At 46.3% G+C, this 24735-nt stretch overlaps 1 protein-coding gene across 1 annotated transcript in view; it reads right to left on the bottom strand.

Moving 5' to 3' along the window:
- The window catches only part of LOC147620990 (protein SUPPRESSOR OF GENE SILENCING 3 homolog), a 45756-nt gene extending 22494 nt beyond the window's left edge, over nucleotides 1-23262 (bottom strand). The window contains exons 1-2 of the mRNA XM_086825272.1: nucleotides 22038-23262; nucleotides 11619-12518 (exon numbers count right to left, since the gene is read on the bottom strand). Of these exons, the coding sequence (XP_086681398.1) occupies nucleotides 11619-12518; nucleotides 22038-22703 (1566 nt within the window). The 5' untranslated portion in view covers nucleotides 22704-23262. The remainder of the gene's footprint in view (nucleotides 1-11618; nucleotides 12519-22037) is intronic.
- Between the last annotated feature and the right edge of the window lie 1473 nt (nucleotides 23263-24735).

Below are 24735 nucleotides of genomic sequence, written 5' to 3'. Positions count from 1 at the left end.
AGTGCTGCCCTCTCCTCAGATCAGATATCTCCGCCATGGGGCTGTCTAGAATGTAGAGGTCATAGAAGCGAGGTAGGCGCCTCCAATGCCGAGCAATAATGGCCTTGATCTGGCGATGGTGAGGATGCCGTGGTGGTCGCGATCCTGGTGGGCGTGGCCGATGAGCACGACATAAGACGACTGCTCTATCAATGGTGACTCCCTGGGAGCATGGCTGGTGTCCTGATGGCCCGATGGAGGAGGTATCAGGAGGTGTGTGGGCTAGGCTGCTGGTGCTGGTGCTCAAGAAATCTATCAGGATCCTTTGTCTAGGTACATCATGGCTCGGTCTCCTGTTTGCCAAGAGGGTCTCTCTGTCTCCTGAGCTCAAGTAGGAACAATCCCAGGCATCTCTGATCCTCAAACTCCATGACCCTGTGTAACAGCCCAAAACCCTCTCGGAAGAGGCAGTGATATCTACCTCGGATCTCATAATAGACTATACATCGGCAAATGTAGTGCTCCTCTGTCTCTGCCTCCTGCTGATGGCATAGCTGACAAATGCGGTCATCCGAGATCAAATGCACATATCACCCTGTCTCAATCCGCAGCTGGTGTGATGAGGTCTGGATCTGTCCAATGGCACAACATATCCCAGGTGTACATCCATGTAGGCCAGGCGGGTGATAAAACCATCTGGTGAGAGGTGCAGAAAATGGCTCTTGTAATGAGCCATTTTCATGCCTAAGGGCTCAAGGGGACTAATCAATGTGACATCCATCCTAATCACGTGGTTCTGCTCTGAGCAGGTGAGATCCAAAAAAAGGACAATCCAACCTGTATTGAAAGGGTGGGAGTCCCTCTATCCGCAAACCATGTAGGTCAAACCATGATCACATCTGAGCATACCAGCAATGAGTATCTCCATCCTTTGCCAATTGTATGGATGAGGTCAATGCCAATCGGGAGTACCTATGGAGGGAGCTCCCATAGCCGCTATAAAAAGGTACTTGCCTGGATTAGGGCCTCGGTCACTACTGGTGCGGCACCCAACTCAGCCCGAACAATCTCTTGTGGTACCGATGATTTGCTTCGAATCATGCAGGCAATCATCATAATCGGTGGCCTCTCCATATGCCTCCATTCCTCATCCGTCCCTCTCTGAGATCTGTGATGTATGCTGGGCCCCCAAATTGGAGCTCCATACATGAGGGTCGGTGTGACAAGTGTATCAAATAGCCACAATTTGGTGCGCAGCTCCTGAAGCTGTATGTGTGCACACTGCCTCTCAAGTACCCCCAAGGCTGTATGCCCTCGAGCTAATCTAGCTGCTGCTGCCTCCTTCAGGTAGAAACGCGATCCTGTGTAAGTAACTCCCAAAGACATATGACTTGACGTACTCAACCGACTCCCCTCGGAAAGTGAACTGATACTCTAATCTCCCATGCATGTGTGGTGTTAAACACCATAACCTTGGTTTTCCCAAGGTTCACTGTAAAATCTCTATATGCACAGAATGCCTGTAATGCATCCAAATGTCTCTGTAATCCCTCCGGAGAGTCTGAGATTAGAACAATATCATCAGCATATAACAAGATGGGTATCAACACCCCTGCCGGGCATGCCCCTAGGCCTCCCAATCTGTCTACATAATCGGAGACCACATCCATGTACAATCCAAAGAGGGGGGGTGATAGCGAGCATCTGCTTCACCCCTATCGTGCTGGTCACGATATCGGATAGTCCGCTTGGAGCTCGGACTCTGCCTGTCACAGACTCATACAAAGCATATATCCCCCACTGCATATCCTCATGTACCTCAATGTCCTGCAGTTTGTGCATAAGCCTAGCATGAGGTACGATGTCAAAGGCTTTGCGGAAGTCCACAAAGCAGTAGTATATCCTTCTCTTCTGTGCCCTGCCCTCTTCAATATGTGCCCGAAGTGTAAGTATGTGATCCAAGGTAGTAAATCCTCTCTTGAAGCCGACCTGTCCCAGTGCTCCGTGACCATGCCTCTTTGTCCAGCGGCTCAGCTCCGATTCCAATATAGAGCCATATATAGTTTGGCCAAGTAATGACCAATGCTTCTCACGAACTTTGCTGCTGAGTGCAGCTGAAACTGTCAGCCACCTGCACACTGCTACCCACGACTGCCTGTGCACGAATGCTGTCAACCTTCAAACAACACTGCCTTCACCTATGCGCTACACAAACCGTGCGCACCTGTTCGCTGCCTTCACTACCTTCCCCTTTGCGCTCCTTCACACAATCTTGTGGGCTGCCTTCACAACGTTGACCACACACAAGAGAACCATGTCTTCACACCAACGCACGACAGAACTCTGTCAGCCACCTGCACACTGCTACCCACGATTGCTTGTGCACGAATGCTATCCTCCTTCCTTCTGCATACAGAAAGAAAGAAAGAAAGAAAACTATATTAACGTCCTTTAGAGGCCACATCTGACCTATAGGACTAATCAAAGAGGGAGACACATGCAAACCTCCTCACAAGACAACCTGCACACTGATGCAAGGGATACAGCGTCCCACATTTGGCACCTCTCGCCAAAACCATAGAGCCCTTTTGAATCTTCCAGCTCTGAGATCCAAAAATAGTATGATAACCACTATCATCCAACTGACCAGCCGATATAAGACTCTTAGTCAGTTTGGGTACATGACGTACATTCTTCAGAGTAAATGACGAACCATTTGCAAATGAGAACTTAATGTCCCCTGCTCCCACTATGTCACATGCATAGTTGTTTCCAAGATGAACACAGCCATGCATTCCACTATCATAGGTGCTGAACCAATCCCTATGGGGAGTGAAATGAAATGAAGCACCTGAATCTAGGATCCAATCCTGAGAATATCCATCATCGGATGTAGTAAGCGCTTCTGCAGGTAGGCATGACATGAAAAGTATCTCAGTGTCACTACTATCAGTGGTTACTGCATTGATTTCCTCAATCTTTGCTTTCCCTTTCCTGTCATCATCTTTTGGTCCGTCGTCATTCTTCTTTGCATCCTTTTTCTTCTCTTTTTGCTCTCTTTTCCATGCATAACAGTCACGCTTGATGTACTTCACCCTGAACTGCCGTCTACCACGGTCAACATTGAGAGCTGCATCTTGCTTGCCATGATCTACAGACTTCTTTCTGATCTCTTCTATAAGCAAGCTACCCACAACATCATCAAAGTTCAGTACTCCACCAGGTGCAGAGTTACTGATAGCAGTGCGGAAAGTATCTCATGATGATGGCAATGAACATAAGAGAAATATCGCCTTCATCTCCGCATCAAAATTCAGCTTCTGTGCTTGAAGCTGACTGAAGATGATATTGAATTCATTCAAGTGCGATGCAATGGATCCACCCTCTTTCATCTGGCAGCTCAAATAACCATTTCATGAGATAGACTTTGTTGGAGGGAGTCTCTTTCTCATATGTGGAACATAGCTTCATCCACAGCTCATGCGTAGTCTTCTCATTTACCACTGTAAAGTACACTGACTCAGCAAGATGAAGTCTAACAGTAGACTTTGCTAAGGCATCCAACTCATTCCAATCCTCTGCATCCATATCTGCAGGCTTAGCAGTTATCCCCTTCAAGGGCTTCAACTGCTTCTTTTGAATGAGCACATCCTGAATCTGCTCTTTCCAGAGCGAGAAGTTCGTACCATCGAACTTCTTGATGTTGTACAATTCGCGCTCTGAATGCAATGAAGACATGATGTACAACACCAATGGCAAAGATCACAGATTTTGAAAAATTTGGGCAAAGTTTCCCCTGCAAAACCTCAGTATCCACCTCAAACTGTATGCCAAAATCACTATCCAAGTGTCACAGACAGATGCATAAACCAATGCGTACTGTCACATCAAGCAGGTATGTGTGCTGACATCCACTGATCAAGCCAAGGCTGATCTGCAGATGGCCGAGGCAATGGAGTAAAAGGCTGAACTGCATGCATGATGTCAACCCATAGTGGCTGAAATGTCCGAGGAACCTTAAAGTGCTGCCGAACACGAGATTGCCCTACGGGCTTCCGAAGTGCGAAAAAGTATTTCATAAAAGCCTCTTGGACCATCATAAATCTCCTCAAGTGCCTCAGGCGACACCAAGCGGCCCAACCATGCTCTAAGACGAGGCAACAATGGAAAACGCCCAGTAAAGAAGAAGATAGCAGCACGATCATGAAAATCTGCTAGCTGTTGTAGAAACAAAGGAGTCTCCATGCATACATCAGCCACACCACCATTATCTACTGCAGCCATTTGCACGCTATTTGCCTTCACATATTCTTGCAGAAGCTCACCAGTGATCTGCAGGCAAACGTGCAAACTCCAGAGAAGGTACATGAGAACTTTCCTCTGCATTCTCTCCAACATTCACCAGAGTGTAGCTTACATCAACATCAAGCCTTTGACGTTTTTGTTGCTCCGAGGCATCTAAAGCATACCACATCCTTCTCGATCATCTCCTCAATAAGATCCATGTTAAGGCTATTGGTAGCCATGCCACCAACAGCAGCAGCCGGGTCATCCAAATCCATGTACAAAAGCAAAGAAAACCCGTTCTCTCAAACCCTAATTCAGCACCTGAAAACCCTAATTCAGCACCTGCAAACCCTAATTCAACAGCTGCAAACCCTAAATCAGCAGCTGCAAACCCTTGAATAGTTGCTTGAACCCTTGCTGCACCCTTGAGAAAACCTGCAAACCTGAACTTTTTTTTTATTTTTTATTTTTAATCTTCCACCACTGCTACCTGAAACCCTAGAGCCGGAAACCCTCTTCTTTGGAACCCGTCCCGTAGAAAGCAACGACAGTAGCATCAAGAAGCGGGACATCAAAGGGATGACTGAAATCCAGAAGCTTCTCCGCCATGATGGGGGTGCATACACAGTTGCAAGGATCCGCTTCTCCTGCACAGGGCAACAAGAAAGGGCGAAAAGGTAACAGAACGAGGGGAAATCGAAGGCGAGGACTCTCTCTCTCTCTCTCTCTCTCTCTCTCTCTCTCTCTCTCTCTCTCTCTTAGTTCGCCCCTACTCGCCATTCACTGCTTCTCGCCGCCCTCTCTCTGTTCACTTCCGCCGCCCTCTCCCTGTTCGCTGTTTCGCCCCTGCTCGCCGCCCCCTCTCCCACCTCTCCCTGTTCGCTTCGCGCCTCTGTGCGTAGCCGCCCGCTTCGCCGCTTCTGTTCCATGTTCGCTACTGCCGCCCAGTAGCCCTTCCGCCTCGCTGGCACTATGCTGGCCCGCCTGCCTGTCCGGTAGGCCCTGTGGTCCCCTTTCCCTACCCACCCTTGCTCAGACCCCAAGGTAGCAACATAACTCTCTCTCTCTCTCTCTCTCTCCTCCCTGCCTGTGGAAAGGGCTGTAGAGTAATCTCGAGGAATGGCCCCGAGTCTCCAAGAGAAACTCGAGGCCCTCGAGACGGCAATGAAGGCACTAATCAAGGAGAACAAGAAGACATCCGATTCCAACCTCAATGAGGTGGAGAACAAACTACACCGGCACATCATGGCCCTCGAAGCGCACCGGTCACGGGCCCTGAACAAGAGAACACGGCACTCAAGGAGGAGGTGAGTGCATGGAACTGGTAGCCGTCAAGAACACCGAGAAGGAAGAAGGGGAGATCAATGAGAACACTCTCACGGTCATCAAAGAAGAGATCTCCAAGGAGATCACAAAGGACATGGAGGGAAAACTCGAAGCCAAGCAGTTAGGATGGGTTGAGGTGGTGAAGAACATCCGCAAAGAAGTGAGGGAGGAGACTCAAAGGGAAGTACATCAAATCATTCACACCACCATTGAGGAGAGGAAGATGAGGCATGCCCGCCGCCTCAACATTCGAGTCACTGGTATAGCCGAGACACCCAACTCCACTCCCGAGAAAGATGGACAGCTTCTATGCATGAAACTAGGCTACAGGGAAGAGGACCCTCTCCCCTTCACCAAAGCATGGAGAGCCGGGAAAGACTCAACACGCAAGCAAGCCCTCATCCTACAGTTTGCAGGAGAGACGGAGAGGGTCACCTTCATGAGGAAGAGGGTCATACTACGAGGGGAGAGCTTGCATGCCACAAGTCTTACATGCGAGGAGAGAAGGCAAGAAGGCCTTCTATCGAGATGGTCGGGTCATCATTGATGGCCGGCCCATGGATTAGAGGTTTGGGGCCTATGGGACACAGACCAGGCCACTGATAGAGATACACATGGCAGTATGGAACTGTAATGGTTCACTATGGGTGCAGCCTCGACGACTGGAGCACGTTATGGTGGGCAGAGACATCATACTTCTGACAGAGACACATGGCAGTATGGAACTGTAATGGTTCACTATGGGTGCAGCCTGGACGACTGGAGCATGTTATGGTGGGGAGAGACATCATACTTCTTACAGAGACACATCAGAGCCCAGAGAGAGGGCTACCTCGAGTAGAGGGATTCCAGTGGGAGTCAGCATACACGAGGACCACACGCCTGGGTACCTCGAGAGGGTCGGGGGAGTAGCAGTTCTATTCAGACGGGAGCTACACGGGAGACTGAGAGTGGTAGCACAGGATCCAGAGGCCAGATACATGTGGATCAACTTACAGCTCTCACAGGACGGGGTATACATAGCCCTATGTTACTTTCCTCCATCAGGATCCTCATATGTCATTACAGAGGACATGCCACAGGAGGAGGAGACAGGAGCCTCGCCATACAAGGCCTCGCCATACACTTGTCTGTCAGAGAAGATTATGCATTATTCTACACTAGGGAAAGTATTTATTACGGGTGACTTCAATGCCCACACACAGAGCAGACAGTGTGAGGTGTATGACTATGAAGACATGGAGATCCTCCACCCTGTGGATCTAGAGGAGATAGGGGCTAGTCGGGCATCAGAGGACACTGGACCAGACAGAGGACATTATGGGGACCACTTACTAGAGCTGGGAGCCAGGCATCGTCTCGTTATTTATAACGAGATGCTACAGTGGCCGGGATCACGAGGGCTGACATGCTTCCCACATGGGGGTCATACACGGACCGGAGGCACAGTGATAGACTACATTATGGGGTCTTTGGAGGCATCACAGCTTGTCACCTCATTCTCCATCCCACCTCGTCCTATTGGGGCAAATCATACATACTTCGCATTTTCACTAGCCGGATCACCGGTATCACCAGTCCCCCACATACCGACGCCACACACTACCATCTACTTCACACATGACATGGCAGACATACACTGGCAGAGTAGAGGATGGGCTCCTACTCATGGATCCCTTGGCACCTATGGATACCATTACAGCCCAGCTGGCATCACTCCTACACACGGCTGCATTACAGAGCTTCCCACATTGTGTCCACTCAGGAGAGCCTGCGCCCCAGATTAGATGGTATGATGACGAGTGCATAGCCCTATACTCACGGCTCCGCATACAGAGAGCCTTGGGAGCCATCACAGAGCAAGAGTCGAGGAGAGAGATGAGGAGACTTACTCGCCGCAAAAAGCGGGCCTTAGCAAAGATACAGGGGCTAGAGATCTTCCATTTCTTCATGAGTAGAGATAGCCCTATCTCATGGCGGCACTTCATAGAGCCCCGAACACCGACGCCCATTGCAGACCCACAGACATGGCACACATATGCAAAGGGCCTATACCACGCCCCACAGCAGCCACACCTATACCTCAGCCACCACAGGAGCCTTGACCTACCACAGCTAGCTTCTTTACCCACTCGATGGTATCCGCCGCCTACAGCATGGACAGGCCGCCGACCATATGGGCCTACAAGGTGAGCATCTCATATATGCAGTAGATTCTTTCGCTCCTTTTCTTGCACACCTGTTTAACAGGGCACTAGCAGAGGGTTTGCCTGCGGAGTGGACGATGCACACCATTGTGCCGATCCACAAAACAGGGGATATGCTCGATCCGAGCAACTACAGGACGGTTATGGTTGGCCACGTGTTGGCCAAACTCTATGGTGCAGTGTTGGAGCAAGAGCTTAGCTTATATGCTGAGCAAGCAGGTTTACGCTCATTAGGGCACGCAGGCCTCAGGAGAGCTTTCTCTACCACTGACCATGTATTCACTTTGAGATGTATGATTGATCAGGCCAGAGTGAGGAAGAGAAAGCTCTATTCCTACTTTGTGGATTTCGGCAAGGCATTTGACACAGTACCACGAGAGAGGCTCTTTCAGCGCCTGCAGTCTCTTGGCATACCAGCAGATATGACATGGGGCATCTATGCATTATATGAGCAGGTTTTTGGGCGAGTCAGATGCCCAGGAGGTATGTCCGAGACTATTGCTAGCACCATTGGTGTGAAGCAAGGATGCCCACTTTCCCCCACGCTATTTGGGTTATACATTGATGAGGTGGTTGACTTCATTACACGGGGAGGCGGAGATGGAGTTGATCTAGCAGGTACCTCAGTACGTGACAAGGTGCAAGTCCTGGTGGCTAGCGTAGTGGCTGCCGTTGTTTTCAACAGCAAGGACATCTCCTGGAGATGGTTTACTCGCGTGTGGTGTAGCCTGACAAGTAGCCCCAACATCTGTGCTTCTTCCCCGGCTTCCCCTCCCTCCGGTTAGGTGTTTCCGGTGAATTTTGGTGGACTGTTTTGCTACTGTCCAGCCTCTCTCTCTCAGATTTGAAAGGGGGCTGATTGGTCCTGGTGCCTCGCTTCGTTGGAAAGTGCTCGAGAGAGGTCTTGGAGTGCTAAGATTTGTGTACTTTGTTGCTGTGGATACCTATACGAACAAGGATGACAAGTTGGACGGAACCAACTATGCCTATTGGAAGCTGAATATGCGGATTTGGTTCATCCATAAGGGTTTGTGGGAAATTGAGCAGGACAATGAGAAGAAGCCCGAGCGTCCCAAGACCCCGAGGCGTTGGACTCAAGTTCAAAAGGATAAATTCCTTGCGAAATTACAAAACTAGGAGGATCGTGACATTCAGTGCTTGTGCGGACCATTACAAAGGTCTCACCCCTTACCAGTGCTCATCAAATATGGTCCAAGTTGGAGGATCTCTTTGCTCGAGATTCATCTATGCGAGTAGTTACTTTTTGCAAGGGCAACTCTATGGTCTGTTATTCATCTAGGAGGATCGTGATTCGAAGGTGCATTCAGTGCTTGTGCGGACCATTACAAAGGTCTCACCCACCGTGCAAACTCTTACCAGTGCTCATCAAATATGGTCCAAGTTGGAGGATCTCTTTGCTCGAGATTCATCTATGCGAGTAGTTACTTTTTGCAAGGGCAACTCTATGGTCTGTTATTTTTTGCTAGCAATTCTATGCAGACGTTTCTCATGAAGGCCAAAGTTATCCATGACCTATTAATGGGTGCTGCACATCATACTCTGCTCAGTTGGCTGCACTTATCCTCACCAAGCTTCCCCCGGAGTATGATGTGGTTTCTCGAGCTTTGAGATGCTAGGTCACAACCACTCAACTGGATTTTGATGACCTTAGCTCCCTTCTCTTGGAAGAAGAGTCCGTCCTCGTTTCTCTACACTTATCCTCACCAAGCTTCCCCCGGAGTATGATGTGGTTTCTCGAGCTTTGAGATGCTAGGTCACAACCACTCAACTGGATTTTGATGACTTTAGCTTCTCATGTGGGAAAAGAGGACATCTGTCTAAGGATTGTTTGTCCAAGAAGAAGAACAAGACCAAGGGCAAGTCTTCATCTCAAAAGAAGGGCAAAGACACAACACGAGACAATGATACAGATACTTCTTGTAACTCATCTAGGGCTGCCAGGCGCTTCCGGCTCAAGAGAACCAAGCTGGTGTACTTCTCTAGTATACATACAATTTCCCCCATGTGCTTCCAGCCAGAGGAGGCTTGTTGGTAGCAGCTCCATTTTCTGGTGCATGGGAACCATGAGTCAGAGTTCCAAGCATTAAAAATCTGGCAGGACAAGGTCAACTTTGGTGTAGCAGAGATTATTGACTAGATGAGTTCCAAGTTCATTGTTCGAGGCTTTTGGGGCATGATGTGTTCATAGTTCACAGTTGGGGAATAATGGGCGTGGTGTGTCCAGCAGCTCATCATCTTATTCTTGGAGTTCACTACACACTTGTGTGTGAATTCGGAGCCAAGCAAAGTTCTTTGTTGTTTGTGGTGGTTTTATGTTTCGAGGAAACAGGTTGGCAGGTGCTCTCTCCGAGGTGATTTCGATATCTGCAATATTGGAGGGTCCATGGTTGCATCTTCTTCAGATTTTGCATAGGGGGTGTTAGAAATTGTGCATCTTAGTGTATTGGGGAATGTCTATCCATGAGGTTTTATTCATTTTTTCCTCCATGTGCAGGTCGTGTGGCTATCGGCCTGTTTCTATGAGCAATCGGCCAGCTACTTTACATCACTACATAAAGAGGCTTCCTCTATTCACTTCATCCATCCAATTCCTGCACTTTGTACAGCTCCCCTTGCTGGCTATCGCCATTGTAAAGCTTCATGCTATTATAAAAGGTGATCTTGTCCACAAGCTCTCTATCTCCTTTGCTCCCTCTCTCTCTTGTATTGTCTATGCTTCTGCCTGTGCATACTCCAACCGTTTGATGCACAGTGGAAGACTTAGAACACACAATCATTAGTAGCCTACTGTAAACTTGTATTAATCCACATAATAAATGTACAGCTAAATGTTTGATGTTCAAAAGGTGATCAATCCTTTCATATTTACCCCAAGTTACAGTAACCCAGCTAGCCCTGTCCAAATGCTGATTGCAGATAAGCTTCCTGCTCTTCCAATCCCCAGAACGCTGCTTGCTTTAGAAGAGAGCTTGCAGAATATCTTAATGATTATCGTGGGCGCTGGGGGCACCTATTTACAGGGCCCCATGGAACTAGTTGGCCTATAGAAGGGGGTCCACCTGCTGCCCGACCTGGCCTACCCAACCTGTGGCCCATACCCGACCTGCCTGACCTGCTTGTTTTGTGCCCAGCCTGCCCGTTCAGACCTGGCCAGCCTGGGCGTCCTGATCTGTCCAGACTGGCCACCCATTTTCTGATCCTGCCTGACGTGTGGGTGCAACACAATTAATCAAGGGGAAAACCAGTCATTTCACACATACTAAGAGCTAGAATTTGATAACAAGCACAAAGCTCAGTTTGACACCAGATAGAAACCAAACACTAGCTTCAGTAACATGAAAGCCCCTAATACACTTAAAATCTGAAAGAGGATGCAGGACCACTAAGACATGACAGCCAAAAAAGAGCTTGCAGGACCACTAAGACATGACAGCCAAAAAAGAGGCACTAGTGAGCCTTTCTAAACACACATTCTCATACATCTATAGTAAAGATTCACTTTTCCACCACACCTCTCATCAAAAAGGTCAAAGGTTTGCAAAATACAAATCGTCAAGCCACCTGAAAGTATATGGCAAGGATGAAGATACAAGTTAGGCTTGCTAAACACGTCGTTATGTGCAACCCATGCAATATTCAAAAGCTCATTCAACTTCAAACAAAAAGTATAGTCACTTAAGCCTATGATTTGACATTTTGCACTCCTTTAAAATGAGCTTAAAAGAATGCACAGCAATTCAAACTTGCAATCAACAATTCCAGGAAAGCAATCAGGAGCACATGACAGATAATGCATACCTTCTCTTGCTCATCTAGCTCAAGTTGAGTATTTTGTATTACCACCATGGGCGGCCAAACAATCATTGGATTTTTTGCGCCATCATCATTTCGCAACCCCTTCCACTTTCCAAATTTAGTCTCACCCAGAGATCCAGTTCCTGCTTTGCGTCTTTCAAGGTCTTCTTCTAGGACCCTTGCAAATTCCCTGTGCAGCCCAATTCTCTTTGTTCTATGAGTTTTTGCATGTGCTATCAGTGGTTGCAAGCCTCTATACCAATCAATTGCACCAACACCCCCTTGGCAGGCAGGACAATGCCACTGACGATCATGCTCAAGAATTTGTTCATTTGTGAAATCATCCAGTGTCTCAAAAAATGAGTGCAACCACTTATTCTGCTTCCTGGTGTCCAGACTTTTGACACTTCCATCAGAATCAAAAGGGTCACTTCCAATCCAGTCACTATCATCATCCAAATCACCATCTGAGCATGCACTATCAGAATCAACTGTAAAAGACAAGTCATTAAGCTCAGGGGGGGGAAAAGATATTCTATTACCCATCTTTGTGCCTGAACTGCGTGATGTACCACTGCTGCCAGCTTTCAGAAACTCTCTCTCTCCTGCTCTCTCAGAAGGCAAAAGCTTCGTCAAAATGTTATCATTCATTTGAGTCTTCTTCACTTCCTCTTTTGCAGTGGAAACTAGAAGAGATGTTTCCCAAGCATTCACATGAGTCTGTTGGCCTTTTTGAACATTTGAACACCCAAATGAGCTGACCTGAGCAACTGAAGTTGTTCTTGCATTCCAATCGTCATCTGTGCTTGATTGCCGACTTGGCTGGCTTTCTACTATCCTTGCCCATTGTGGTTGAACATTTCCCTTCCAATGCCTTCTGTTTGATGTTTCACTTTCCTTAAACTGAAAACAACCAGATTACCATATGAAACTGGCAACAGCCAGGACTAACATATCAAACACGAGCATCTCACACAAAATCATTCAAAAAATAGGCCAGTGCATGGAAGGATTCAAGCAAGCTTCATAAACTACAGCAACTAATAACAAAAGAAGAAATGCAAAGCCTTCTTACCAAACATAAGCGTATTGTATATTGCTAAATGTGAACTTAAGCATGCTTCAACACATCACAAAACAATAATATAGATAAAAATATAAAGTCTCAGAAAAATTAACTTTCAAACATACACAGTGTCTGTACAATTCCCAAACTTAGCAAAGACATATGGAGGACGTTGAATAACTTAGGTTGATATTGTACTATGGGATTTCTCCGATATATTGAATTTGCAAAGTATAACTTAGGTTGATATTGTACTATGGGATTTATCCGATATATTGAATTTGCAAAGTATAACTCATAAAGCTTCACATCAACTACTCCACAATGCATGGTGTAAACTATGTGCTATAACAGCCCTATTCACATCATGAAAGCCCACAAACGTGCAAATGTACTCACAAAGACCTCAACCTTGGTATCTAGATATCATACATGAAACCTTGAACCATCACTTCCCAGACCCACTGCTCAGCCCTCATGAAGGTTGGCACTGAATAGCAATGTGTGCTTTCAAAACATCACCAAAAAGCAAAAGCAGCAACAGAAATTACAAATCCGCACAGTCAGAGATATACTAGAACAGCAAGAAAAAATCCCAGGTCTTACAGAAAATTGATCGCATCGTGAGAGCTATTACAGTCATTTCAGCAAAGTACATTGCAGATTTGAGCATGCTTCAAGAACAATATCAAACAAAAACAGAAAGAAGAAATGCCAGGTCTTACAAAACGTTGCTATAGATGTGAAAGATGCTAAAGGGATCTGAACATTACCAAACAACACAAACAGCATTAAGATGTCTTGCTGCCACAGGTGAATCAACACAACTCCCTAAAGGCAAGACACATTGAAGGACTTTAAACAGTAGCAAGGTATGGCACACATATTGGGTTTTGACAAACCCTAATGTTCAGCAGAAATACACAGAAAACAGCAAGAGCACAAGAGCAATAGAGAGCTTGGAAGTATGGATACACTAGAATGAAGTGATAAGTTGTGTACACCCACAAGTACCCTAAGTACAAACCCGAAATGTAAAAGTACAGCTGTCCGGACACACCAAATATCCAGGGGGAAAAACCCTCTATAATGTGTAGAGGGAAAAAGTGCCCCTCGTAAACCCCCATTCACACGGTCACTACCACAGATGTAAAATCCTACAAATCCCCCCTTAGTGATAGTGCGAACATGTGCAAGGTAGTAGATCACTCTCCAAATGGGAGTAAGCTTGAAGCTTTGCAGAAAGCTTCAAACTTTTCTAGAGTCGACGCCTTCATAAACAGATTTGCTATGTTGTCATGCGTAGGACAATAGATCAAGCTGATCTCCCCTACATGTAACCTCTCTCTAACATAGTGATAATGAATCTCTATATGCTTGGTGCAATCATGGAAGACTAGATTCCTTGCCAAAGCCATAGCACTCTAACTGTTAGTGAGAATGGGAGTGGGTGTCGGCTGACACCTACGAAGATCTGCCATCAATCTCCTCAACCATACACACTCAACTGTAGTAGTGAACGCTTCCCTGTACTCAGCTTCACAAGATGATGTGGCCACAATTGGTGTGTCTTACTCAACCAAGATATACATGAGCTGCCAAGGAAAAAGAAATTCCCAATTGTGGACACTCTAGTGTCATAATCACTAGCCAAATCTAAATCACTGTAAGCAAGTAAATGACAATCACCTCCCTTGGGATAAAACAATCCAAGATCTTGGATGCCCTGTAAGTATCGAAACACTCGCTTCATAGCTTGCCAATGCTTTGACCATCGCCTATGCATAAACTTACTCAATTGAGACATCCCATCCTGAATGTCTAGCCTTGTATTACACAAATATATGAGGCGGCCCATAGCTTGTGCTATCAAAAGGCTCTCCTGCATCATCCACGCTCAGCACGTTCTACCAGAGTAGAAATAGACTTAAAATACTGAAATTTAAACCTTTCCAACAGTCCCTTCATGTACTTGGACTATAGTAGCACAATACCCTCATCTGTCTGCATAAATTGTATGCCAAAATAAAAGTGCAATAGGCCGAGTTCTAACATCTCGATTCTCAAATGAGACCTCCAAATCAACCTTGAATGCTGCATTCTTATCCTCATTTGTCCCAGTGTGTATCATGTCATCCACAGAGAATGACCACAATCAAATCCTCTTCGTCCACCTTGATATAGAGGGTACTTTCAGTCGGACTATTTTGATAGCCTTGGCTGGTCAAATGAGCATGTATCTTCGCATACCAAGCTCAGGGAGCTTGTTTAAGGAAACACAATGCCTTTTTCAATCTACATACTTTTCTTTCTAGACTTTTTGCCTCAAATCCAATGAGCTTAGATACATACACTTCTTCTTGCAAATCCCCATTAAGGAAGGCCATCTTAATATCCAACTGATGTACTTTTCAACCATGATGGACAGCCAATGCAATCATGCACCTAATGGTGGTCATTGTGGAAGTAGGTGCAACAGTTTCGTCATAGTTTATATGCCCTTTTGTTGTGTACCTCTCAACAATACCATCAGCTTTCCTCTTCACTTTGTACACCCACGTAATGCCAATTGCCTTCTTGCCAAGAGGCAAATTCACCAAATCCCAAGTGCCATTTTTATGTATGGCATTCATCTCATCCTACATAGCTTCCATCCAATGCTCGTGTTCTTGAGCTTCTTCAAATGAACCTCGCTCATCAACGTCACACAAGCTACTCAACCAAGCAACATCCGCATGACGTGGTTTGTTCCTAGAACCAGCTCGTGTCCTGCTATTGAGAGGAGCTGAGAGTTTTCTCTTTTGCAAAGTTTGGACTAGCCATCTAGGGGCTGATATAGCCTCCTGTAGAGCTGTCCGCTCTTCTCTCACAACCTCTTCTACATCATCATGCATAACATGCTGTTCATTTTGCTGAATTTCAGCATCCACATGGGTGTAGCTCGGTCTAAGTATAAAGCCATCCTCAATGGTGCGGAGAAGATGGTCTCTATAGAAAGTCATCTTCGTCCCCAACTCCTGTGAGCCATGTCTTTCTCTTTTGCAAAGTTTGGACTAGCCATCTAGGGGCTGATATAGCCTCCTGTAGAGCTGTCCGCTCTTCTCTCACAACCTCTTCTACATCATCATGCATAACATGCTGTTCATTTTGCTGAATTTCAGCATCCACATGGGTGTAGCTCGGTCTAAGTATAAAGCCATCCTCAATGGTGCGGAGAAGATGGTCTCTATAGAAAGTCATCTTCGTCCCCAACTCCTGTGAGCCATGTCCTCCTACTGTCCAACTAAATGAGGTCCTGTCTGATGACTCTACTAATCTCAAAATGTGTCAAGGTGAGAGAGGGTGCCTCCAGAGAGAGTACTGGAAGGGTGGAAGTCTGTCTAAAGACTATGGTCGGTGATGCTCCCATCTCGGCTCTGATAATCTCATGGGGTACCGAGGCCTTAGCCCGAATCATCCTGGACATCATGGACACAAGTGGTCTCTCCATCGATCTCCATCCATCGTATGTGTGTCCTGATCGATTGTGATGATCTAGGCTAGGCCCCCAGATCTATACTCCATATAGCATAGCCGATGTGACCAGCGTGTCAAAAAGCCACAGCTTAGTGCGTGGCTCCTGAAACTGTACCTGTGAGCACATCCTCTCTAGACCTCCTAGTGCTGCATATCCTCTAGTCAATCTGGCCTCTACTGCCCCCCTCATGGAAAATGTGGGCCCGCTGAACACCACTCCAAGATATGTGTATGAGTCAACATACTCCACTGTCTTTTGCCCATATGTGAAAATAGGCGCTAATCTCCAGACCCACTGAGCTGTAGTGTTAAACACCATAACCTTGGTCTTACCAAGGTTAACTGAGAGCCCACTGTCCTGTGCATAAGCATGTAAAGTATCCAAGTGCCTCTGCATACCCTCTGGTGAGTCTACTATAAGCACAATATCATCAGCATATAAGAGCAGAGGTATCCAAGTGCCAGCCAACTAGGCTCCTCTGTCCCCTCGTGTCCCAATATAATCAGAGATCTCATCAATGTATAGTCCAAATAGAGTCGGAGAGAGCGGGCAGCCTTGTTTCACCCCTATAGTGGAGTGTACTAGATGGGAGAGACCCTCTAAAGTCCGCACCTGCCCAACTACTGTCTCATAAAGTGCCATAATACCCCAAATGAGCTCACATGGAACCCCCAAGTCTTGTAGCCTGCGCATCAGTCTAGCTCTGGGCACTGTGTCAAAGGCCTTGCGGAAATCCACAAAGCCACAGTAGATCCTCCTCCCATGTGCTCTACCCTCCTCAATGATAGCCCTGAGGGTAAAGATATGATCCAAAGTAGAGAATCTCCTCCTGAAACTGGCTTGTCCCTGAGCTCGGACCCCTTGTCTCTCTGCCCATCTGCTCAACTCCTGCTCAAGAATAGAGACATATAGCTTGGCCAGCAAAGTGACCAATCATAATGGTGCGGTAGTTAGTCGGCAAGCTCGGATCTCCAGACTTGAGTACCGGCACAATCGTGGAAGTACTCCAAGTCCCAGGAAACCCCTCACACATGGCTCTATTAAACATGAGAGCTAGCAAGTCTGCAATCATATCTCTAGCATGTATGAAATGCTCGGCTACAATGCCCTCATGATCCTGTGCCCTCCCTGTATGCAATCTGTTGATGGCCCTCCTCACCATCTCTGCTGTGAAGAAGGTAGAAGTGGGTGGACAAGGCTCTGGAGGGTTCGGTAGTGGTGGCTGCTCTGGTACTGTGTGGAGGGAGGCTGCATACTCACCCCATGTATCTGGAGAGGTAATGGCCGGAAGTGGGGGGTGCTCTCTAAGCAATCTCGTGGATCCTCTGCACTCAACAAGCTGTAGATCTCTGCAATGTATACTCCATCAGAGTCTCTATAGAAGGTATATCTCGGGTGATAGGAGGACTGCCCAACCTGGCGGGTACTGTAGTGGAAATCCACCGTAATGGAGAGAAGTGCATGATCCACCGTAACTCCGATGGGCCTGGGGCTGATCACAAAATCTTGGATACTCGAGATGAAGGTTGGCGAGGCTAAAACATAATCCACTGTGCTGGCCCCATGTCTGTGTGGAAAGCAAGTAAAGCCACTGGCAAGTGGATACCTCTCTAGGCCATTTAAAATGGCCAGCCCATGTGCAATCCCCATCTCCAAGAGGTATCTCCCATACTCAGTACACTCCACCTCATCCTGTGATCTCCGGGTCAAACACATCTCCTCTACATCTATCTCTCTCAACATCTCCTCCGAAGTGTCAAAGAAGGAGGTCTGGTACTGAGCCGTTCGAGCATTAAAGTCCCCAAGTATGATGACATCTCCCTCCCTGGAGAACTCCCATATGTCCTCATCTAGAATCATATATGGAGATTGCCCCTTGGGCGCTGCATAATGAGATGTGCTGGGTGGAAAGTAACATATAGCAATGTATAGGGGTCTACCCTCATCTGCCCTCACTCTAACCCACATGTACCTCGCGCTCTCATCACAGCGCATAACATGGATGAGTGGCTGAAGCTCCTCTCTAAAAAGAACTGCAACTCCTCCACATCCGCGACCACCATGCTTCGAACGGGCCTCCTGTCTACAAGTCGTCTCCCATCTGTATCCTGCCACTCTCGGTAATGTGCTGCCTAGGGCCTAATGTGTCTCCGAGTAGAAGATGATGTCCCTATCTCTGAAGCTGTCCTCAAAGGCCCCCACATCCAATCTCAATGCTCCGTTGCAATTCCATACTGCAAGTCTCTGACTGGTCCCATAGGTCTCGCACCGTCAAGTGGTGCGTCTCTCTAGTATCACCACTCTGCCTCCTCTGTAAAATGCTAGCTTCCCTTTTTCTCTAGCTACCCTAATCTCCGGCATGCACTCCCTCATATGTGCTAGCTGTGCCAAGGTGAGGTCATCTCCTAAAAAGATGCCCGTTTTCTTAAGGGCGGAGCGCTTGGCCAAGAAATCCATCTTGGCCTCCAAGGTGGGAAAGCGTAAAATGAGAGCTCTCTCCTCCATTCTTGTCTTTCTTGCCCACTCTCCAAGCCCCCGTGTGTGTAGGCCTCGAAATGCCCATGCGTGTGTATAAATCTTTGGCTTCCTCCTCTACATTGTCACCGTCCTTGAGACCCATGATCCGCACATGAAGTTCCCTTGTCTTTCTTCTTTGTTCCTCCTCAATGGTTAGGTTGATAATCTTCGAGGTAGATGTGCTTTCGGCCTCCTTGTTCTTACCTTTCTTGACCACTTCTATCCATTTCTCCGTTTCATCTACTTACTTTTGCGTCTTCGTGAGTACCTCCACCCACGAGGAGGTCTCCCAAGCCTTCTTTTCTTCTCCCTCTTGAAGTGTTCTCACTTGGGCCTTGATGGTGTTCAGCTCCTCCATCATGACGGGCTGAATTTCACCTTCCTCGAGCTTATGTTGAGCACGTGCTTCTTCTATCTCCTTCTTGAGATTTGCGATCTCTGCATCTTGGGCTGCTATCCGCACTTCAAGCTTCTTGACTTTGTCAAGAAGGCTCCGGTTGACCATATTAACTGCATTGTCCGTCTCTTTCTTGTGTTGTTGGATGGCTGCCTTGATCAGGTCTTCAATGTCAATCCTCTCCATCTTGTCTTGGGCTGAAAAAGGCTGGTTTCTCGTTAAAAATTAATTAACCCTTGGCCATAGGAAGAGCTCTGTGCGTGTCTGCAGCACTTCCCACAGAGAGAGAGGCCAGAGGGGGCTATTGCGAAGAGAGAGAAAGATAGGCAACAGGCGGGAGAGGGAAGCAGGCGGGGGAGAGAGAGAAATGAAATGAAATGAAATGATATATTAACGTCCTCAAAAGGCCAAAATGACCTATGAGACCAAAAAGGTTACAACAATTGGTGGATCTGATACACTGTCTGTGTAAGAAAAGCTAAAACAACTAAACAACAAACTGAAACTGAAACAACAACTATGAGGAAAAGTAAGGTACTGGGAGCTCCTAATGGATAAAATCTGGGAAGGAAAACTCCAGCAACAAAGGTAAGCATCATATACATCACTATCCAAAGATGTCTCTCATCGATCGATGGTGGATATCCTCAATGTCCTCCATGGTGAGTACTCTGACTGGACGTCTCCCATGCCGTTCTAGTATGGTCCTGATCCTCTGTTGTAGTCTCCGTCGGTGTTGGGATGGGCCTCTCATCTTGGGGCGCCTGGACCGCCCCAGCTCTATAGCCCGATCAATCAGTGTACCTCTAGTGCGGCTATACTCTGGGGCTAGCTGCAATGCCTGCTGGCCTGACTGCTCAATCTCTGGTCGAAAGAAGTCTGTAATCTGCCTCTGTAGGTGTCTCTCCCTCTCTGATCCCCTCCCTCTCAAGAGACCCTCTTTATGTCTACGCAGCTCCAGCAAGTATAATCCGAGGCATCTCTGATCCTAGTATCTCATGACTCTAGAGAGAGAGAGAGAGAGAGAGAGAGAGAGAGAGAGAGAGTGGCGGGAGGGGGCTACGAGGAGAGAGAGAGAGATGGCCGAGTCCTTTTGGGGCGAGCAGAGAAGAGAGAAGAGAGAAGAGAACTTTTTAACGTCGTAGGAAACTATCCCAAGAGACCAAATTGATCTATCCGACAAGATTTGAACTCAAGACCTTTGATTCAAGAGGAAAATGAGCTAACCAATCTACCACACTTGGGTGATAGAAAGGTTAGCCCATTTTCCTCTTCTTATTCACAAACACACCCACACACCCACACACACATTGAGAAGAGAACTTTTTAACAAAGTAGGAAACTATCCCAAGAGAGAAGAGAAGAGAGAGAGAGAGAGCGTCAGCAAGCGGGGCATCAGGTGGGAGAGGGAGGCGACACAGGTTCGAAGAGAGAGAGGGAGGCGACAGGTTCGAAGAGAGAGAGAGAGAGAGGGCAGCAGGCGGGAGAGGAAGGCGACACAGGTTCGAAGAGAGAGAGACTAGAGTGTGTGTGTAGCAGGTTCGAAGAGAGAGGGTAGCAAGCAGGGCAGCAAGCGAAAGAGGGAGGCGAGACAGGTTCGAAGAGAGAGAGAGAGAGAGAGAGAGAGAGAGAGAGAGAGAGAGAGAGAGAAGGAGAAGGAGAAGAGAGAGACACTTTACCTAGCCTACTCCAACTATATATTATTGAATGAATGAGTAATTACAATGATTGTCATAGATCCAATGTAGATCTAGACTATGAATGAACTTATGCTTACTGTCCTCCACTATGCGTTAATGGAAAACACTGATTTGGAGATGTACTTGGCTGATCCAAACTGTTAGACTGCATGTCCTTGGTCTTGGCTCTGCAATCTCTGTCTTTGAATCCTTATGAATGACCCATGACCTGCCTTTATATAGTAAAGTGATAGCAAGTCGTAATCAGGTCGGTTTTCACTTTTCACGCCATACAAAGTCATCAAAAATGTCATAAAATGTGTTCATATTGTGCCCATAATATGTCCCAACCATTGGTGCATGTCATGGGCACCTCCAGGCACCTATAGGGCCATCAAATTGGCTCCAAACTGCCCATATACAACCTCTAACTTTGCCCTTAAGGCAGCTGTAAGGAATAATCATGTCTACGTGGCACCGGATTAAGGTGTGCACGTGACATTCCCTCTTGCTAAACTGGGTGCACATGATGCGCCTTTGCTCCATGCTGTCGATTCGACTACGGACTGGATCTCCCATATGGTGTCTCCACCGCTATCTCCTCGGGAACTGTGGGAATTGGAAGTTGCCCCTTTGCCTTTGAAAGCGCTATTGGCATGGTAGACTCCATGAACACCTCAACAACTAAAGTACTTATCTTCTCCTCCTCATCAATGGATTCGGAGATAATTGTGGGAACCTCGTGAACTTTCATCTCCTCGATGGCTATGATGATCTTTGGAACTCGCATAGAATCTGGAATTGTTTGTGGCTCTGCATGCTCGAACAATTGTACCTCTTGGTTGACGATCCGACACGGTTTCTAGTGCCTCTTTGGTATCCCTTTGTCCTTGGTCTTCTACAAGGTTGTTAGAGGCGTCAGAGGCATTTGGTACGAGGTGGGTATGGTACGCACCTCACTCATTGCGAAAAGCACTCAGCAAATCTCATCAAATGCACATATGTAAAAGGGAATCCTGCATCTTTCAAGGAAAGGACCAAACAGGATAAACAGCAACCAGGTCTTACAAAAGCAACCAAAAGGCATACTTTAACAGATGGTATTGATGCCTGGACAATCAAGCCTTGAAAAAGGTGGTAAAAAGCATACTTCAACACATGGTATAGTAAAAAAGGCATACTTCAGCCACTGGTACAGGTGCCAAACATCAAAATACCTATGGTATATTATGCATTGAAATCTTACATTTTGAGGAGCGGCTCTGGAAGGATCAGAACAGTTTCTTGATCTTTGAGGAGGAGCATCAGGAACTTTCCATGGTTGAGCCAGCAACGGCTCTGAGTTTCTTCCACCAAAAAAGCCTGCTGCTTCAGGCTGTGCATACCTCGAAACAGGAGTAGGGATCAGCCCGGGGCCGGGTCTACATGGTGGTGGCGAGGGAAAGCTATGGTTGGATGAAGGCAAGGTATGGTTGGATGGAGGTAAGGTATGGTTGGATTGGGCATTCCTGGACCTCCGAGAGCTTGAAACCTGCCATCCATCATCATCCTGAGGGGTGGCATGTGAATTCTGACCAGACATTCTGTCCACTGATACATTGAGGTTTTCGAACTCAGCCTCAAATTGTGACCCCCCCACACTATTTAGTGCAGTCTCCACTCTTTCCCTTTCTTGCTTTGCTGTTTTGTCATTGTGATGGCTGTTTTTCTTCTTCTTTTTGTTCTTTTTCGGCTTTGTCGGCCCCCCTGGATACACAGGCAAGGAGATGCTTCCTGCGGTTTCTTGTTCCAAGCTCCATCCTGTTGCTTCCTGATCTTCTTCAACCTCGCTTGCCCAGGAATGCTTCTTGTCATCCACACTGTCATTGGCCATAGGCGGATTTGCTTCGTTGTTTGATGCTTCAGCTGCCATTGGATGAAGTCGCACCTTCTCTGTGAATGCAGATAGCCCTAAACACAGAAACCCTCAAGGCTTGTGAAGCTTTTAAGAGAATTCAAGCATACAGGAAGGTTTAGTTCGTTGATCGGTTTGCCCTTAGCGTCGCTTGCAAGAAATCACAGTAGGGCATAACCTAGAGAAGCAGAAAGCCCTAGAAAAGCAGAAGGCAGAAGTCCAAAAGACAGCTTGTTACGGGGCTCAGTTGCATACGGAGCGCAGAAACCCTAGAACATCAGAAATGAGAAACCGATTCAATGTCCACCGCGTGACAGTCCCGAGCTCAGCTCATGGTGCACATGGAAACCTGCATTGCAAAGGAAGCGGAGAAGAAAGGGCAAGGGGCCGGAATTGCACTGAGAGCGTGAACGAGAAGAGAGCTGCCCGCAGGCATCCGGATTGGCTTCGCTTGCACTAACGATTGCTCTTCCAGCTGGTTGTTTTGTTCACGCAGAAATGGCGTGTGTGTTCTCTCTTTTCTGCCTGTGCGCGCGTGCTCCTGTGTGTGTGTGTTTTTTTTCCCGTTCACTAATGGAGATTATAACATAACACATGCATTCCATAAAGCCAACCCCTAGGATGTCTCGCACGTGTGCAGTTGTACAATGTAGGAGAAAGGATGTGCTTTGTGATGGCCGTCATGCCCGTTTTTTGGTAGTAAAATGCCCGTCAAAAATTACACTAGAATACTAAACTAGAATGCTTAGTTACCCTTATATGCCTTTATAAGTGCACAAGTGTGCTTAAACAAACATGAAGTTGAATTCATACTAACACATAACATTCAAAGATAAAGGGTTGTCTAAAATCAATAAATCTTTTCTAAAATTCTGAGATGTCAAGATATCATGTAAAACAAAAGATGTAAACGGATTTTCTATTTGTTGTTGATTAATCATGTTACAAAGATAAACTTACGCATTAAGTATTCAAGAAAGATCTAAGTACATACAAAAATTTAAATTCTATATTGTTTCAAATAGTAGTATTTGGTACAATGTGTCAGATGTCCTTTCAAGTTGTTATACCCTTTGTCAGTTGTTGTTTCTTCTAATGCTATCTATTGTTGTTTCTTCTAATGCTATCTATTGTTGCTATGATGCTCTAGCTATAACTATGCTTGTGGTTGAATGCAAAATGGAGAATGTGAAATTCTTGTGTGGAAGGGTTTGTAGGCTTCAATATCTTTTTTCATTCTACTCAGTAGTTTTCTAGCATGCGCTGTTTTTCTTTTTTTATAATCTTTTGTAACTCCAATGTATTTTATCCCGTTCTTAGAGCACCTGATGGAGTAGACTACGTATTCATCCTCTTTGTCTATCATCGTCTTTTTGTTGGTTGCTCATCACGTGTCTCCGTCTTCTTGATCTGGATTACCTACACTGGAATTATTTTTTTAAGTACATTTTATATGTATTTTTTTCGTATTGCATTTTATGACATTGGTCATTTAGTTACCTAATATATTCTCAATCTTCATGTATGGATCTGTGTTTTGGTCGAACCGTTGGTTGAAGAGTTTTCTGTCGAACTGCCAAGTTATTTTCTCATCATTTATTAACGATCGGGTATTATCGGTCTTGTAATCATATTCTTTCATCATCTCAGACAATATCTGGCTTGCAAATTTTTTAGAGTTGATTGATGTCAACATTGTATCCATAACATAGTATTTCCATTATGTACATGGTTATCCCTTTACTTTTATCATCCAAAAGTTTTTGGGCTTCTACTTCTAGTAGTTATCCAATTGTCTCGTCTATTTCAATGCCGATCTCTACAAGTATCTCCTTTTGTAGTCCTGTAGAATGTTGGTAATATTACAATTATTTTGCTCAGTTAGAGAGTTATTAGGTAAGGGGAGAGGAAAGTTTGTCTTTATGTACATAACACCTCACATGTTGCTGCCTTTAAGTTTTTCTGCTTATTATCACTTAGTTGTTTGCTGGAGTTGTTCATGTATGAGCGTAGCTCGATGTAGTTCAGAAATCTGTTAATATATGTTATT

Source organism: Cibotium barometz, chromosome 31, assembly GCF_041138505.1.
Source record: "Cibotium barometz isolate CiBa-2024 chromosome 31, ASM4113850v1, whole genome shotgun sequence".
Taxonomy (NCBI): Eukaryota; Viridiplantae; Streptophyta; class Polypodiopsida; order Cyatheales; family Cibotiaceae; genus Cibotium; species Cibotium barometz.
The sequence above is the reverse complement of the archived record's forward strand: the minus strand, read 5'-3'. Positions and strand labels throughout refer to the sequence as shown.